Consider the following 16,773-nt stretch of genomic DNA (forward strand, 5'->3'; position numbering starts at 1 on the left):
AGTGCAGCACTTCCCATATACTTTGCTTATTCCTTAGACTTAAAGACCCTTCCCTACACATTTGTTTCACTCTTCCAAGTGTTGGACCCTAAAGAACCCTGCAGCACCGAGCACAAAGCAATTGCTGAGGGTAATTCCACAGTTCTCTTTTTGCAAAAAGCTGTGTTATGCTATGGCTTCTCTGGATTTTAAGAAGAAGAAGAGGGAGGGCAAAAAAAATAGGAGTTCCCAGCTGCCAGTGTCCATGTTTGCCTTCCCTGTGCAGGCAGGGATGCTCCGAGACCCCACAGCCTTTCCGCGGGGGGAGACGAATCAACCGCCTCATTCTTCCAAGTGGACAAACTCACATTTTGCTGGCACGGGATCTCACAAACAGACCATTGTCTGAGCACAGCACCAGGCACTCGCCCCTGGAATAGGCCATGCCTTCTAATAGCCAAAAGGAAGGAGGAAAAAAAAAAAAAAGGAAATAAAGGAAAGAAAAGTGATATGCTCCGAACAGCACGCCCATCCCCCTGGGATCCTATGGAGACAGGTGGAATAAACCTAAAGACAACACAACACTATCATCACCATCAAAGAGACACACAAACACTACACCTCTGTGCAGGTATCTATGTTTTTGGTTTTGCTTTTGTTTTTCAAATCCTCCAGTTACTGCTGCTTTTTTCTCTACTAAATAGACAACAGAGGTTTGCATCACTATGTGTGAAAACATAAAGCAGCTGGCATTTTTTTAAAAGTCTTTAACATTCTTTGGCTCATCAAATGGAAAAATCTTAGCAAATGAGACCTTAATAAATGGAAAGAGCTGAAAAATAGCCTTTCTGCTGGCGTATTTTGCTCCTGCTAATGGAATATGTAGATAAAACCGACACAGTTGTGTCTCAGACCCTTCCGCAGCGCAAGTAATCCTGTCCTGGTATCCACAGCGTGGTCCTCCTTGCATCAGGAGTTGCTCATGCAGTAGGATGGAGCCTCAAACTCCTCCTCCAGCCCGTAAACCAGCCAAGGGAAGAGCAGCCTGGTCCTCCCAGCTGATAAAGAGCACCTAGGATGAGGAACATCTCCAAACCCATCAAACCCAAAGGCAGGCCGAGGAAGGGGAGGGCAGCAACCAGCACTGCTCTTCAAAGCCCAGGCAGGGAGATGGCCAAGCTGCAATGGATCCAGCTGAGCTTCGGTGTCCAGCTGGGACAGTGAATGTGACATAAGGGCACTTGCACGAACTGCTGTTTGGGGAGGGAGGAGGGTTTTGGTCTGAGGTTTCCTCTGGGAACCACACTTGGAGCAGGATGGGGAGGGCTGGGGATGCTGCAGGGCAGGACCATGTGGGCTCCACCGCAAGGGGCTCTTGAACCATCAGGAAAGGCCTCCAGCTCCCCCAGGAACAGAAAACTGCTGCGAAGAACAAAACAAATTCTCTACTGATCCCTCTCTCTTGCACTGTTGGGAATTTGACTTTTTGGCAGGTTTCGTGCATGGGCTTTTATAACCTGAAATGCAAAATGCTGAGAGCACAGAGGAGCATCACAGCCCGTCTGTTCCCAGCCAAAATCTGCATCCCCGTGGAGAGGCAGGAACAGGTTTTATTGTACGAGGGAATTCAGGTCTGGTCGGAGTTAATTCACCATCACCACTTACTGCACATCCTAGACACGACACTGGATGGATGTGGCTCAGCACCAGCCATGGTTTGGCTTCCCTGTGCTGCCACCCAACACGAGACATCCCTGCACCCCAAAAAATGGGCTCAACCCCCATGCCCTGGGCATTGAAAAAACCACACAGCCCCAGCACGAGCTGCTTGCTTTGAAACGGCTGGAAAAAGGATGATTCAGGTGATGTTCCACCAGGAACAGGGCTTCGGTTTTAATCACACCTATATCCTCTGATGCTGCTGGTATTTTCCCGTAAGCAAAGCCCAAGATGATGAACCAAAGCAACACTCAGCTTCTCACCGAAGGAAAAGCGTCTCCAGGAACGGGGCAGCACAGCAGCAACGTGCTCCAGCACTTCATCACTGGAGACCATTTAATCCCTGCTACAGCCCATGGAGCTGCAAAGGTCGTTTCAAGTCAGTGTTTAGCAACTCTGGAAGAGGTCAGCCACGACAGGCATTTCCACGTGAAATGTTTTTGCCCTTACAGAAGAGGGAAAAAAAATCAAACATGAATTCAACAGTTCTCACCATCCGAAGCCCGGACCCCAGGGCTGGGGGTGCACTGCACAACTTCTCATCAACCTCCCCTCTCCAAGCACTCAACCCTTGTAATGATGTTTTTTTTCCAGGCTAAACACCCACTTTTGGGGGGAAATCAACCAAGAGAAAGGTGCAAAACAGGAGGGAGAGGGAGTGCAGCCTGCTGCTGGGACAAGCACCATCCAAATCCAATGGCCCATGAGCAAAGTGGGACCTTGAGGAGCTGATGTCCCTCCTCATCCTCGATCGCCACCAAAGCCCTCGATCCCCACACAGGTTGGAGAGGCGGCACGTTCCTTTCCTCCCTCCCGGAGCCCCCGGCACGGCAGGACAGACGCACACGAATCCCAGCAGCCACAGCCTAATCCCCTCCGATCCTCGGCACTTTGGAAGGACAAAGAGCCGAGTCTCCTTTGCCAGTAAATCGAACCCGCAGTTCCAGGGGCTCGAGGCACTTCAAAGCCGGCAGCAGCCCGGCCAGCAGCAGTAAAGGGATGTACTTTTCAGCTGTCGAGCAGCAAAGTAAAATCCACACAAATAAGCAGTGTTCCAGAAAACCAGGTTTAACCATCAGCAGCTCCAAACGACGGGGGATGTTTTTTCTGAAGGTTTTTTTTTCCTTCCTTCTCCTTTCCAGTTTGTGTTAGAGTACTTTTTTTTTTTCTTTCTTACTAAAACACATCTCGGGCTCCCACACCACACACCCCTTTTGGGTCTGAGCATCCTCCAAGAGCTAAAATGCTGAGTTAGGTATCAGAGTCCAGGAAAGGAGGTGCCTTTGATGAATAGCAAATCTACAGACTTCAATCGTTCCTGTGAGCGCCACAGATTTAATAAGTTATTTCCGTGGAAAACCTTGGTAACTCAGTTATGAATCAAGCCTATAAACACCTCTCAGTCATCAAAGTGCCACAAAAAAAATCTGTTACTGTAACTGTGAATACAAGCCTCTCTCCACAGGTCCCTGTGAGAAGCCAAAATTCCTCCTTCAAAACATTCACCATTTTCAAAGGTCATAAATACACTATGTCCAGTATTCAGCAAATCCATTTAAAAGGCAAAACACAGGCACAGAGAAAAAGTTCAAACAAAGACGTACCACCAGATACGCACTGTTTAAAAGACACAACCGGAGTTACATCAAAAGAACTTTTACTACCTAGAAAGCCATATCCAACTCCTAATAGGGTGCAAGAATGTAATGTTTTGGCTACAAAGATTAAACTAATTTACTTTTAAGTAACTTGCTTACTTCCCAATGTTTCTTTTTTTTTTTTTTTAAGTGTGATGCTTAGGTGCTTGGAGAAGTGAGGGGTGAGATTATTCTGTGATTCGAGGCCAAACATCATAACTACTCAATGAACCACAGACAAAACATATTTTATCTGGGTGTTGTAATTACTCCAAGAACTTTTAGGCTGAAAACATCCCAAGTAGCTGTGAAAAGCCACCCTAGTTCCAGGTAAGGAAGGGAGAAAAAGAGCAACTCTCTCTCCTTCTCTGCAGAAATGTACTGAGAAATTCAGTGTATTTTCTTCCCAGATAACATCCGTGGTACCTTTCGTTTCAGGGCATCATCCTGCCCAGCTCCCGCAAGTTCTCCTTTGGAGCCATGGATCTCATACACATGCACAAATGCAGAGGTGTCATTCGCAAAGCAGCTTTAATCCCTGCATTAGGCACGGGGCCAGATACTGACAGGACCAACCTTCTTCCACCCCTTGCGCAAGAGGCAGCCTGTGTAACTCCAGATGGATGGTCCTAAGGTTCTGACAGCCACTTTTGCTTTTTTTTCCCTCTTTCTTCTGGACTAAGGACAGCTCTGATTGTCTGCACTTTCCTAAATGCTGGAGGGTTGAAGCAGTAGGATCAGCTGTCGTAATAATCAGAGAGGAAAGATGCTCTTGCACATGAAGCGAGGCATGGCAACAGGGGAGATTTTGGCTCGATTCACAGCTCTTGCCACAGCCACCCCATCTACCCTGGGGAAATCATTGACTCCCTGGGTCCTTGCAGGGAGGAGCACATGGGAAGAAGGGATTCCACCACGGCTTCATCAGTTCAGACAGAGAACATCACCAGAGTTGTCTCAACTAAAGATGCTCCTCAGGGCAGGCAGGTCCTTGGGACACAGCAGCCCCGGTCAAACACATGATGCTATGGGAGCTCCTTCCCATTTCCCCTGCTCAGAACCACCAACACGCTGGGGAACACGGTTGCTCTTGCAAAACATTTGTATGACTAATAACAAAGGGACTTCTCTCCATCTCCCAGTCCAGAAGATACCCACCCTCCTGGAAGACAGTATTTTGAGAGGCTGGCGATGATGCTCTCTTGATGCACAGGTGCAAAAGTCTCAAAACAATCTTCATTTCCCTCTTCAGGAGATCTTCAGCACAAATCATCTCTTTTCCCATCTCAAGCAGATTCCCCAGTGGTCCTTCACCAAGTTAACTCCCCGTCCCCATATTACTAAACTGGCTCAGCTCTGAATTAGGCTTGTTGTATGAGCTCTGTAGGATATTTTTATGAACAGGTGTTGCATGCCTTAGAAACTCTTCTACAGCTGCATGGCCACTGCTGAAATGTCATCCTCCTCCTGAAGGCCCATGCTCTGCATGGATGGGGTCACTGGCACCTCTCCTGCTTCTCCAAACAGGATGCTGGGTACAGGTGGCAACACAAAGTTGTATTGTCACCCAAGCGTGGTCATCCACAAGCTCTACAAGAGCAACCTCCTGCAGATCCCAGCATCACAGATGTTGAGTTTGATGGCCTAACGTGAGCTGCCCTGCAGGGTTTTAATGCAGAAACAACCGTGTGCACAGAGTATCTTCCCCAGCCTTGAGCTGAGATGCTTTTTCTTCAATTGGTAAGTAAGAGGTGTATTTGTTCAGTCTCAATGCTCAGGACAACATCTTCAGCTGCATATTATCTACTCAAGCGATGTATTCTCTGCTGGGTTACATTGCTCCTGGAGGAAACATTAACACCAACAGGCTTTGGACACAACGAGGAATCCACCCGGCTGCAGAATCAATGGTCGTTTCCCTTTTCCCTTGTGCTCCAAAGAACAAAATGTTTGAACCCCAGCAGCTGCTACCTGAGCCACCCACTGTGGCAAGCACAAACATAATGCAAAAACAAAAAACCAAACCAACAAACCCTGGTAGATTTAGCATCAACCCAGAAAGACATTTGCTGTAGAACAAAAGAGCACACCTGTATCTCTCTGAAAGAGACGGGCGCTGAAAGCCCAGGGACACTGTCTCCCACCTTCCCTTTCGGGGATTAATTCCGTGATTCACCCCATAGTTTGCAAAGCTGCCTTTGATGTCAGCCCCAGGCAGGACCAGAAACTGCGCTCGAGCAAACCCAGAGCAAAGGCAGGTTATTCTTTGGATGTTCTCCCAACTGTTGGGAAGGATGCTGCTGTGTGGTCACGCTCTCCGACAGGGATTCCAGCATTCACGGCCATCCATGGCCACGTGGGAAAAACCCTTGCACCGAGCAAAGAATCCCTCCCTGAAGTACACTGGAAAATAGATGCACTTTATTTCCCACTGGCAAACTGAAACTGTGGAGGAAAACTGTTTAATATAAAAACATCTGACAAAGCTCCTCCAGGATGTATTTTTTTGCATCAAAGAAGTAGCTCTTGGCAACCAGCTCACTCCTCCAACAAGAAAAGTTTTTAGCCAAACCCTGATCGTTATAGACCGTGCAGAGTAAGACACACCAGTGAACTTAAATATGAAAGAAAAAGGAAAGCAAAACCATTACTGGTCCAAATAAACATCTGTCTGTGATTAAACTGGATGCACAGATATGCTCTGCCTTTTATTTTTTTAAGGGCTTTATGTTTTTGCAATAGGATGGGGGGGAAGAAAGGATGAAAAGTCTCCACGGAGCTGCTGGTCAGGCCCATCCTGCAGCTCCGGCACCGCCACCCCGACCCGGCGTGGTGTGGGGAGCCCCACAGCGGGACACATCAAAGCCAGAGATCATCAGAAAGTTGCAAAACCAACATTTCACTACCAGAAGAAATTGCCACCCTAATAATGAGAAAAATATCTTTTTTTTTTTTTTCCCTATTAACAGGTAATTTCACAATCTCTCCCCAAGTCTGGAAAGAGCAATGTTTGCCCAGTTTCCACACATATCCGCCTTACATATTTATAGGCTTTTTTTTTTCCTACTCCTAACACACAGGATCTTCATAAACTTCCTTGTTAGCATAAATCCTTGCAGCCTGTTATTTCTAGGTGGAGAGGAAGAGAGATGTTCACTTTCTCCATTCAGTGGGTTTTAAAATATGCTTCCTGAAGCTCATCCTAAATATTGCTGGAAGCAGAAAAAACCCTCCGGCTCTTGCTTTGGAGCTGTGGCATCAGCTCGGCTGGGCTGAATCATCAGCTGGGATGGACAGACACGCTCCCTCCTTCCTCTTCCCTTCAGGGTACGAGGACCCTCCTCTTCAAATCCAACACCCCCAGTCCCACCATCGCCCTGCAAGCAACTTCTCCACTTTTCCAGGCCTCAGAAAAAAATCTTAAATAATTTAAATAAACTCCAGCCCATTCAGTCTCTGTTTCTCTTGTCTCTATTAATTCACTATTATCCTCCACCAACTTTAGAGGAGCTAACACAGAATAAATCACTGAGCAAAGCTCAACTCTACATGGAGTCCATCACCTTTTAGACTTCAGCACAGCTGCTCAGAGCAGACCCACATGTGTACAGGGTACAGGTCCCCACCACTCCAGAGAGGAACTGAACTGAACTGAACACTCCTCCAACAGACCACGGACTCACAATTCCTTCTTTTGAATGCACATACCCAGCTAGAAGTGAGTTCACCAGAGCTGAAGCTCTTGAACTAGCACATGGGAAGTGAATTGATTGCAAAGTCTAATTAAAAAAAAAAAGTATTTTGGAAGAATCTACAGGAGCATCTCTTCTTCTGGCCTCCTGCAAAGGCTCTCACTGCTGGTACAAACCCCACTGCTGTCCCCACTCCATTCCTGTCCTCCCATTCTCAGCTCTCACTTCTCCCCTGGTAACACTTATTTCTCCTCATCTCTCTGCTCAGGTGCATCACCCAGCACCAAACCATCCTCATTTCTCCTGTACCCACCCAGGGCTGAGCATCCCCTGACTCTGAGCACCGTGGCAGGGAATCGGGTGCAGGACGCGGTTCTCCGGCACCGTGCAGAACTAAAGGGAGGTGGGTTGGACATGGACACTCAACGCTTGGCAAGAAGCCCGTTCCCTCCGAAAAAATCCCACCACACACAGGGTCCGAGCCCCATGGGTCACGTCGGTTCACAAAGGCATTTCCATACGAACAATAAAACTTTCCGTGCAAACACTGGTATGACTCCTGATTAAGCATGGAGTAATGAGCAGGCATGTAGGGACACATGAGACAGGCTCTAGCGATGAGTGGCTCATTTTGAGGAAAAATAGCTATCGTAAGAGCTTGGCACTGACTGCTGCAGACATCGTCTTCAAGTATCTTCAGAGCGGACGCTCAGCAAGTGTGGGACCTCCACACCACAACTGGGAACTTTGCTGCGAGGGGTCAGTGAGTTGCACCCATCACTGCTCCTACAGCTAATTACTCCCCCTTATTTATTACTCCTTAAAGAAAAAAAATGCCCCAACATTTCTGCACTCTCTAGAGGATGGACAAGTTGCTTCAGACCCGCAGCGGCCACGAGCGATGGTCAAGTGAGCAGGGAGACCTGCGGGAGGCTCCTGAGCAGCACCACCACCTTTTGATCTCCTACTGGAGCCCAACTCTTCTCCCTCCTTAGGACCTCCAGAATTTAATCCCATCACTAAAGAGAAAACTGATTGCTACTTGTAGAAATTGACGGGGCTTTTTTAGCCAGAAATACAAACAGATGCAGCATGTTGTGCAAAGGGAGCGCTGAGAAGTGAGGTTATTTCATGGTCTTTAAGACAAGGTCCTTCCCAGGGAAGGTGAGGGATAGCCCTGTGGGATTTAGGAGAAGGGAATCCGAAAGCCCATGGCCCACAACATCTGCTCCAGCACGTCCCCACCGTACTGAACCAGTTCCTGCAGCGCAGCCCTCTACATGCCTGGCAAGTCTAACGGGTACAGCAGCTTCTTGGCATGTGCTGGAGAAGCCAAGTCTGAGGGGAAGGGAAAAAAAAAATTACTACAAATGTTCCACCAATTATGAGTCACGAGGCTGAGCTTTTGTTCCTGCCTTGCTGGATTTTGCCCTTTCCCTGGTATTTCCCCAGCTCCGGCCAGGGGAGCCGCGGGGACACTGATAGCGGCCAAGGCTCCGCCGGCACCCGGGGACGGGCACAGCCCTGGCCAGGGGAACTACCAACTCCCAAAGCAGCAGGTTTTCCTCACCTCTGCTCCCCAGACACACATGGCTGCAGAAATAAATCTAATAAGGAAAAGATAGAGCCTTTCTTCATGCTTCTTCAAACCCAAGTGTGACACTGCTTGAGCTCAGAAGATGGGAACTTCACGACTGAACATCTCCAAGAGCCTTTTCCCACCAACCTATACCTTCCCAAGCCTTTGCACCTCATTGAGAACCAGAAGCATTCCCAACCCAAGGGAAATGCTGTGGTTGCACACAGATCCTTGGACAGACAACTTCATTTCATGCCCCAAACGCTCTGAACCTCAGAAGAGGACTCGGGGGTCTCATCCATCGATCCAGCTCATGACACAGAAGGTCACATCCGCACTGCTGCTCACAACTGCTGTTTCCAGTTTGCATTGACTGTTACTCTGAATTTGATAGTGAGCCTATTTATTCATTGAAGACTTTTTCCTGTTTTTAAGAACAGTATTATAGCCATGAAAAGGTCTACTTCAAAAAGAAAGGTTGTGGGGTTTTGTTCGTTTTAAATTTACATATATGACAGAGATGATCTTTTGACTTCATGCTAAAACTTCCTGTTTAAAAGTTCATCAAGCAAACGAGTAACAGTAGAAGAATGGTTCTCTTTGTTATCCAAAATTGAATTTTGTGGTTTTAGTAGGAAAAGCCTTTTTGATGATCAAAGCTGAAGGAATAAATAGTCGTGGCTTGATGCTAGATCCAAAATGTACTTATTTTTGGAACGGGAGTTAAACGCACAAGTAAAGGCAGGGAAGACCACGTGCTTTGTATATAATTTACACAGGTCTACATTTCAAGCAGACCTACTAAATAAGTTGAAATGGAGAATAAACAAACTGAAATATGGCAGATAGACTAGAATCTAAGTGGCTTTTTTTCTTTTACTTCCCTGTGATGACAAGTATGGGTTAACTTCAGTAAAGCTCTTATCCTCTTTCAGCAATCATGAGCACTGGGGAGAAATAAATCACATAGCCCCAGACTCTTATTAAAAGTTACACCATTGGAAACTACACAGGGGGAGAGGAGGTATCTGATTTCAGTGCAATCTCAGTCACATGTTATCATTATATTGTTCAAGTAAAAGTTCAAGTCTCACTTCTCTTCCAGAAAATCTACCAGATGTGCCATAAAGGACTTTGCTGTGAGAGAAGCTAAAACATTACATCCTTAGGAACCCTTGTTTTCAAACTCGGCTGCTATAATTAATGGTAATTATCAAGTTACAATAAAAGCCACGGGCATGGGGAGCTTTACGGACGCGTATCCAGCCCGAGGAATGCTTGTTAAGAATTGCAAGCACATATTTATTATAGCAGAACCCCTAACAACCCAACTCCTGGCTATCAATCGTCCCCTGCTACGGACACTTGGCAGCACAACAAAAGCAAGGCGGGCTGGATTCAGCAGTGCCGCAGCAAAAACAACCCGTGGCAGGAGAACCTGAAAGGAGAAGGGAAAATCCCAGGGAGAAATACATCGTCACACCATGACACTGCGGTGCTGGGTTGTTTAAAGGCTCTTCAAAGTGCTGCGGAGTCAGGATGGGCTTGAACATCCCAAGGAGGTCACGGGTCTCACCAAACTGGCCACAAAGTCTTGCAGGTGGAGAACGAGAAGAGAAAGGCCACAGCTAATGGAGCAGTACCTGAGGGTCCCCTCCACCACCACGGACTCACAGCATCCCCCAGAGAGAGCAGCAAACCCCGTCCATGTGCTCAGCAACCCAGCAACTCGGCACTGAGGTCCCCAAGTCCCACCACAACGAGGCACATGGGACCTCACCAGGATGAAGGTTTATCTACGTTCATCATCTCTCCGGTCATTAACTAGGTAATTTCTTACACAAAAATTAAACCTGGTCCTATAGACGGGTCCCTGCTGCCCCTCACACAGTCAGCCTGGGGGACACCCGAGAGGGAAGATGTGACACCACCACTGCAGCCAAAGCCCAACGCCATCAAATGAAGCCCCCAACTCTCTCCCTTCTTACAGGTAAAACCGCCTCGGGCCTCACAGAGAACCATTAAATGAATGAAAGGTTGCAGGGGTGGGGCAGAGTAAAAAACAGGACCTAATTACACTGAGCTTTGTTCAGGAGCTTCAATGGCATCATAGCTGGGAGCTCTGCTCATGAAAGTCAGGTTTGCACCGCAGGGCCAGCACCTAACAGGTAACACAAGCTGGACGGACTCAGCAAGAACCACCACAAAGCAGCATCATTTGAAACAGCCTCATCACTCCTGCCATGAAAAGGGTGATGGCGTAAAGCCCAGCCCCACGCCAGCCTACAAGCCCGTGGCTCCAGCCAGGCCTAGACAGCTTCCACAGGGGACACACGTGGCCCTGTGGCCACCTCCCAAATGTCCCTACTTGTCCCAGCACGGTCATCCCACAAACAGCATCTTATCACAACATGCGAAGCACAGACATCTCTGAACAATCCACTCAAGTAGCTGCTCTTTTTTTCCCTCTTCACACCAAGAGTGTAAATGAAGAGCAGCACCACAAGCCCCTGCCTCCCCCTGCATCCCTGCCCCAGCCACGGCACAGACCACACGTGCAGGAAGGTGCAAACGTCTGCCAACCTGAGAAGTCTCCAGGCGTGATGTTGGGTGAATTTGTAGCCTCTGTTTCAGTGTAAGACAACGTGGAATCTGATAGATCTGGAAAAAAAAAAAGAAAAAGAAAAAATAAGTATTTTTAGTCCTCCTGCCTTTGCAAGTGCTATGTGAGCACCCATGGCTCTTAAGCTTCTCATCATCTCCCTGAGAGAAATCCTCCACTGGTCCAGAAAGCAGTGATTAACTTTGTACCTCTACCATGCAAATGCAAAGTTTGAATTGCCTCGACCACAAAAATAACTGCAGTTGAGTTGATCAAACAAGTAGGAACTTGGTGCTTACTGGATAAAGTTACATTAAGCCTCTAAACAATTCATAGTTACTATACTTAATTATCACCATTAAAATTCTTGAAGCTGTTTATTCTTGCTTCCTTCCTTCCTTCCTCTTTGCTGAAGCGAAGGAAACTTTGTTTTAACAAGTTAAGAGTCTTTGTTATTCTCTCTTGCTTACACCCCTCTAATTAAGTGCTCAACTGTTTGCTCACAGATTAACTATTATTTTTCCAATCAAACAAGCCAGTGAAGCAAATTTCAACTCCTGGCTGTTGTTTTAATAAAGTCACGTGTCACTCACTATTATTTCTCCCTGCAGCACAAGCACTTTCTAAAAGGAATTAACTTGGAAGGGGAACCATGGGGAGGGACAATTTTTTTTTTTGCCATACCTGACAAAAAAGAAAAAAAAAAGGAAAAAAAATATGCCCAGAAAGGACAGTCAGGATGCAGTGACGCCAATCCAAAACACCTCCAAGCCAACATGCATCACACAGGACCAGGGTCCAAGACTGCGCTGGGCCAGGCTCTGCAGCAGACTCCGCTCCATACCCAGCCTACACTCCCAAGCCGCTTTTTGCCAGCCTTTTTTTAAAAAAGCTTTTCTGATTCACCAGGAAAAGTGAAACGCCATTCAGAAATTACACAGCGCCGAGTTTCAAAGAGTTTACGTCTCATTTTAATAAGCAGAGGAAGGGTAATAGCTGGTTGCTTCGCAGTGCTGCGCAGCCTGGGCTGTATGGAAATGGGACCCGGGAGCTCCCACTCCCCCCCTCTCTGTCATCCCGCAGATTACACACACAGACAAAACATGACGTCTGGTAACCTTTCATTACGCCTTCATTAAAAATAGCACTTCATATTATTTTGGAAAATATGCATGTGTCTACACCATAATTTGGTATGATAAACTGACATCCATTTACTTCTTAAAACCCGTCAGCTGATGATTGCTCAGAAATAACGAGCAGCCATAAAGTCCTGACTTGCTGGCTTTTGCCTGATGTGCCATGTTGGGATGTCTCAGAACCAGCACCAGGACTGCACCACACAAGAGAGGTGCCGGGAGATCAAGAGACACAAAGCACGTACCCAGTGGCTTTTGCTCATCATTAGGAGACAGCCGAGAGTAGGGAGGTGGTGGAGACTCTGCAAAAACAAAACTTTATGTTAGTGCTGTGTTCAGTTTATCAATGAAACCCTCGGGTCTTCTCTTTCAGGGTGGGAACTCTTGCAAGGCCATAAACACTCAGTGGAAAAAAACCCACTCGGGAGCAACTCGAGACCAGGAGTTTTCCAAATCTGTGAAGAATGGTGGTTCCACCTTGACCTTTCCAAGCGGGCTTTACTGCCAAAACTGCTGCAGTTCTCCCCAACAGCCCCACCCAAATCCCTGCCTGGGCACCTGTGACCCAAACCACACAAAATGGCATGTTCTTCCCAAAGAACGATGTTTCCATCATCTGTGTTGGGAGACAGCCCTCCACCCACGGCTCAAGCACACACTTGGACTTCACAAGAGCCTCCCAAATACATGACAAGGACTGAAAAAGGGTGCCAGGTGATGGAAAGACACTTTTCCTGGGACATGAAGACAGGGGCCAGGCTGGCTTCAGCCAACAAGCCACCAAAGCAACTTGGATCCATCCCAGCGAAGCCCGTGGCACACGAGCAGAGGCCCCTGTGATCCTGCTCAGCCCGACCTTGATCCTGCAAAGCTCCTGCTCAGCTTTAAGCAGCAGCACATCAGCAGTCATGCGCCTGAAGTTAACCAAGTTCTTAGAAGTGTTTCCTGAATCAGGTCACCTAACTGGCGCTTTCTCTGCTTGAAAGAGTCAAGAGCATGTGAAAGGCTGACAAAGGTCTCCCATCATCTTCGTGCACTGGCTAGAGGGTTTCTTTTCCTTCTGAACTACAGCAGTGACATGCTTCTTGAATTACACCTTTCTAAGACTGAGGTACGTGCAGCTCTGTCATGGCAGCAGCACTGAGCAGACACCGACTTCTGTAAGAAATTGTCCCGAGAGGCCAATGGCATCAGGTTGACCTCAGACTACCAAAACAAAGGTGTGCTCCTCTGCTCACACACAGACTCGAAGACAAAGCACTCAGCTCAACGACTGCAGCTCAGCTCACGACAGTTCATGAAGAACAACTTCAGCATGCCCTGTGTGATGGCTCTGGGATGGTCTGTAGTCATTTATTGCTGCCGAAAAAAGGTTCCTCATCTCCCCTAAGAAAAGGTTCCTCATCTCCCCTAACTGAGCAAGCTGCCCAGCAGCAAGATGCTCTTCTCACAAGCTGCTTACCAGTTTCAAAAAATAATGTTGCGAACATCCCAATGTGGATGTAACGGCCCAACATGCGCCACGCACAGTGGGCTGGTCCCACACTAGAGCCAGACCTGCCACCACAGAGCCTTCTTCAACGCGCCACTCAGCTACGCCGCCCCACAGTAAAGTGGGTGACAAACACAAACGCGGATGGTCTCTGCAGGGAGTCACGGAAATATCTGTGGAAAGGGACATCAAGGTCTTTCCTGGGCTCCTGCTGCCGTCCCCAGTGCCCGTTTGGAGCGGGTGGGGCCCTGGCACCATCACCCACTATCAAAATGATAAGGAACCACCCGATAAAAGCTCTGCTCTCCATTAGTCCCTGCACAGGGATTGCAACCACACACCCCCGGGAAAACAACTACGGCTGCAGGAAAGCAACTGGGAAACTTTGCCCATTTCTGAAATAAATGCACAGCTCCTGCAAACGCACATCTACTCCAATTGAAACAAAAAAAGAAAGCTGCTTCCAGCCTCTAGGAATCTTCGGGGGAAGCACGCCCAGCATAGAAGTTTCTTTCAAAGAAGTGATGCAAAGCGAGGCAGGATCCCGGATTGCAAAATAAATGAAAAAAAAAAAAAAAAGAAAAAAATCAGAAGTTCTTGCCAAGAAAGGGACCGTCAGCAGGAGGTGGGTGTCCTCCAGGATCCCTCTGCCCACAACAAAAAGAGAGCAAGAGAGAGAAATGCATGAGCTGCAGCACCCCCCGGTTCCACGCGTGTCCGGCGTTCCCCCGTGGCTGGGACATCCCCCCCGCCCCTCCCGGCGGGGCCCTGCGGCTTTAAGCGGCGGCGGTAATTGCCCGGCTCCCCGGCCGCTCCGATAAACAGCGAGCCAGGCTGGCGCCAGCAGTATGCAAACTGCATATTATCGCCCCTTCTGCACCTAAATAGCAGGGGGACCTCCGCGGGAAGGGAAAAAAAAATAAAAAGGCTTTTAAGCACAACTGAGAACGGCTCTTGGCTGGGGGGGAGATGCCGGCCCCGGGGGGAGACCCCGGGCCAGGCGCATCCCGGCCGGGCATCCCCGCCGCTGCCAGAGAGGGTTCAAATAAGAAGCCCCGAACCCCTAAATCGGGGAGAGGGGGAAAAAGACCCCGACACCGAGCTCTCCTCACACCGTCCCGCTCCTCACCTGGCCCACAGAGGCGGCTGAAGTGGTAGGGGTTGCAGCAGACGGTGGGTCCGTCGGCGACGCCGAAGCTCTGGCACTCGCAGAGGGGCTTCAGCTCGGCGGGGTGCTGCAGGTCGGGCCAGCGGAAGAGTTTGCCCAGAAGCAGGTGAGGGGGAGCCGCCTGGCCCCCCAGGCGTAGCTCGGTGCGGGCCACCAGCACGCAGCCGCCGGGCATGCCCCCGCGGGACTCCACCGCCTCCAGCAGACTGTCCAGCGAGCGCTCCTTCAGCCGCTTCAGCAGCGAGTAGGTGACGGCCTTCAGCTCCTGCTCCAGCAGCAGCAGCCGCGACCGCGCCTCCCGGCCCCGCCGCTCCGGGGAGCCGCCGTCGGTCGCCTCGTCGGGGCTGGGGGGGGCGACCCCGCCGGCACCGTGGGGCTGGGGGCCGCCAGGCTCCCGCTCCTTGAAGAGGCAGCAGGTCACCGTGCGGCTGTCTCTCTCCTCCGCCCGCCGCGGGCTCGTCCCCTCGGCGCCCTCCCTCCGCGGCGGGGTGCGGAGCCGGGCCCCGCGCCGCTCCGCCATGGGGTCCCCGCGGGGCGCCGCCGCCCCGCCGCGCCGCTCCTCCGCCTCCCGGAGCAAACTGCGCGCTACCGCGCGGATCTCCGCCGAGGGGTTTTTCTCCGGGGTTTTGCAACTGCCGGTGGCTCCGAGGTCGTGACCGCTCCTGGTGCTCCCATCTCCGCCGTCTCTGTCCGGAATGACGCGGCTCCTCCAAAGTCGCCGCACCAGCCCTGAGCGTTTGGACCTGAACATACGACACGCGGGCGGCCGGGGGTCGCGTCGCTCTCCGCCGCCACCTCCCCCCCGCTCCCCGCCGCCCCTCCTCCGCGGGGGCTCCTCGCTCCGCCGCCGGCTTTATCTCATCTCAGACCCGCCGCCCTCGCAGGCTGCCCGGAGCGCCCGGCGCGGCGGTTTGTTTCCCCGCGGCCCTGCCCAGCGAATCGGGGCCGCAGCATGGGGGAAGGCGGCGGGGCGGGAGCGCGGTGCGGGCATAGACGGCGCCGCGGGGGCTGAGCCGACGCCCGCGGCCGTGCGGGGCCGCTCCCGTGGCGGCGCTGGGGCTCGGGCGCGCCGCGCCGTGCCCTACATCGGCTGCCAACGCGGGGCCAGGCGGGGAGCGGCGGGGGAGCGGGACGGGGAGAGCCCAGGGCAGCGCTCCGGCTCCACCATACGACGGGGAGCGCGGGGGGGGGGAGAGGGAGGAGGATGGTGCGGAGGTGCCGCCGCCCGGCGCGGGGAACTGGCGCCGGGTCCGCGCTCGGAGGTATCGATTCCCTTCGGCCAAAAATAGTAAAAAAAAAAATAAAAAATTTAAAAAATCAAGAAGTGAAAAGCCCAAGAGCAGCAGGCGGAGCGGAGCCGGTGTCAGCACGTGAGTTGTACGTATCCCAGGACGCGGCCGCAGCTCCCGCTCCGCTCCCGCCGGGTCCCCGCGCGCCGCTCCCGCCGCCGCGCTCGCTGGCTCGCGCCCGCCCGCCCTCGCTGGCTTTTGTGTGGCCGGGGCGCGCGCGCAGGGCCCCTCGCGAGCGGCGGCGCGATTGGCTGCCGCCCATCATGTGCCAGTCTAGACACTTTGGCGGCTCCGCGCGGCACCGGGCGTTGCGCAAACACCGGCTCGAGTTTCCGAGCTCTTAAAGGGACACGCACCCCCGTGGCCCCTTACGGCAACGCGGGGAGCCCCCGCGCTCCCCGCCGCTACGAGGCGCCTTCCCTCTCCCCCACACTCCCAGCCCCTTGGGAAAGGGGCTGTGGGGCCGCCCCGCCGCGG

General features: G+C 51.0%; 1 protein-coding gene across 1 annotated transcript in view; it reads right to left on the bottom strand.

Annotated features, from left to right (window-relative positions):
• The window catches only part of SMAD6 (SMAD family member 6), a 41,800-nt gene extending 25,313 nt beyond the window's left edge, over nt 1–16,487 (bottom strand). Inside the window, exons 1-3 of the mRNA XM_065847556.2 lie at nt 14,969–16,487; nt 12,593–12,649; nt 11,190–11,267 (exon numbers count right to left, since the gene is read on the bottom strand). Coding sequence (XP_065703628.1) covers nt 11,190–11,267; nt 12,593–12,649; nt 14,969–15,758 — 925 coding nt within the window. The 5' untranslated portion in view covers nt 15,759–16,487. The remainder of the gene's footprint in view (nt 1–11,189; nt 11,268–12,592; nt 12,650–14,968) is intronic.
• Nucleotides 16,488–16,773: the final 286 nt, after the last annotated feature.

The sequence above is a fragment of the Patagioenas fasciata genome, chromosome 12 (assembly GCF_037038585.1).
Source record: "Patagioenas fasciata isolate bPatFas1 chromosome 12, bPatFas1.hap1, whole genome shotgun sequence".
NCBI classification, from domain to species: domain Eukaryota; kingdom Metazoa; phylum Chordata; class Aves; order Columbiformes; family Columbidae; genus Patagioenas; species Patagioenas fasciata.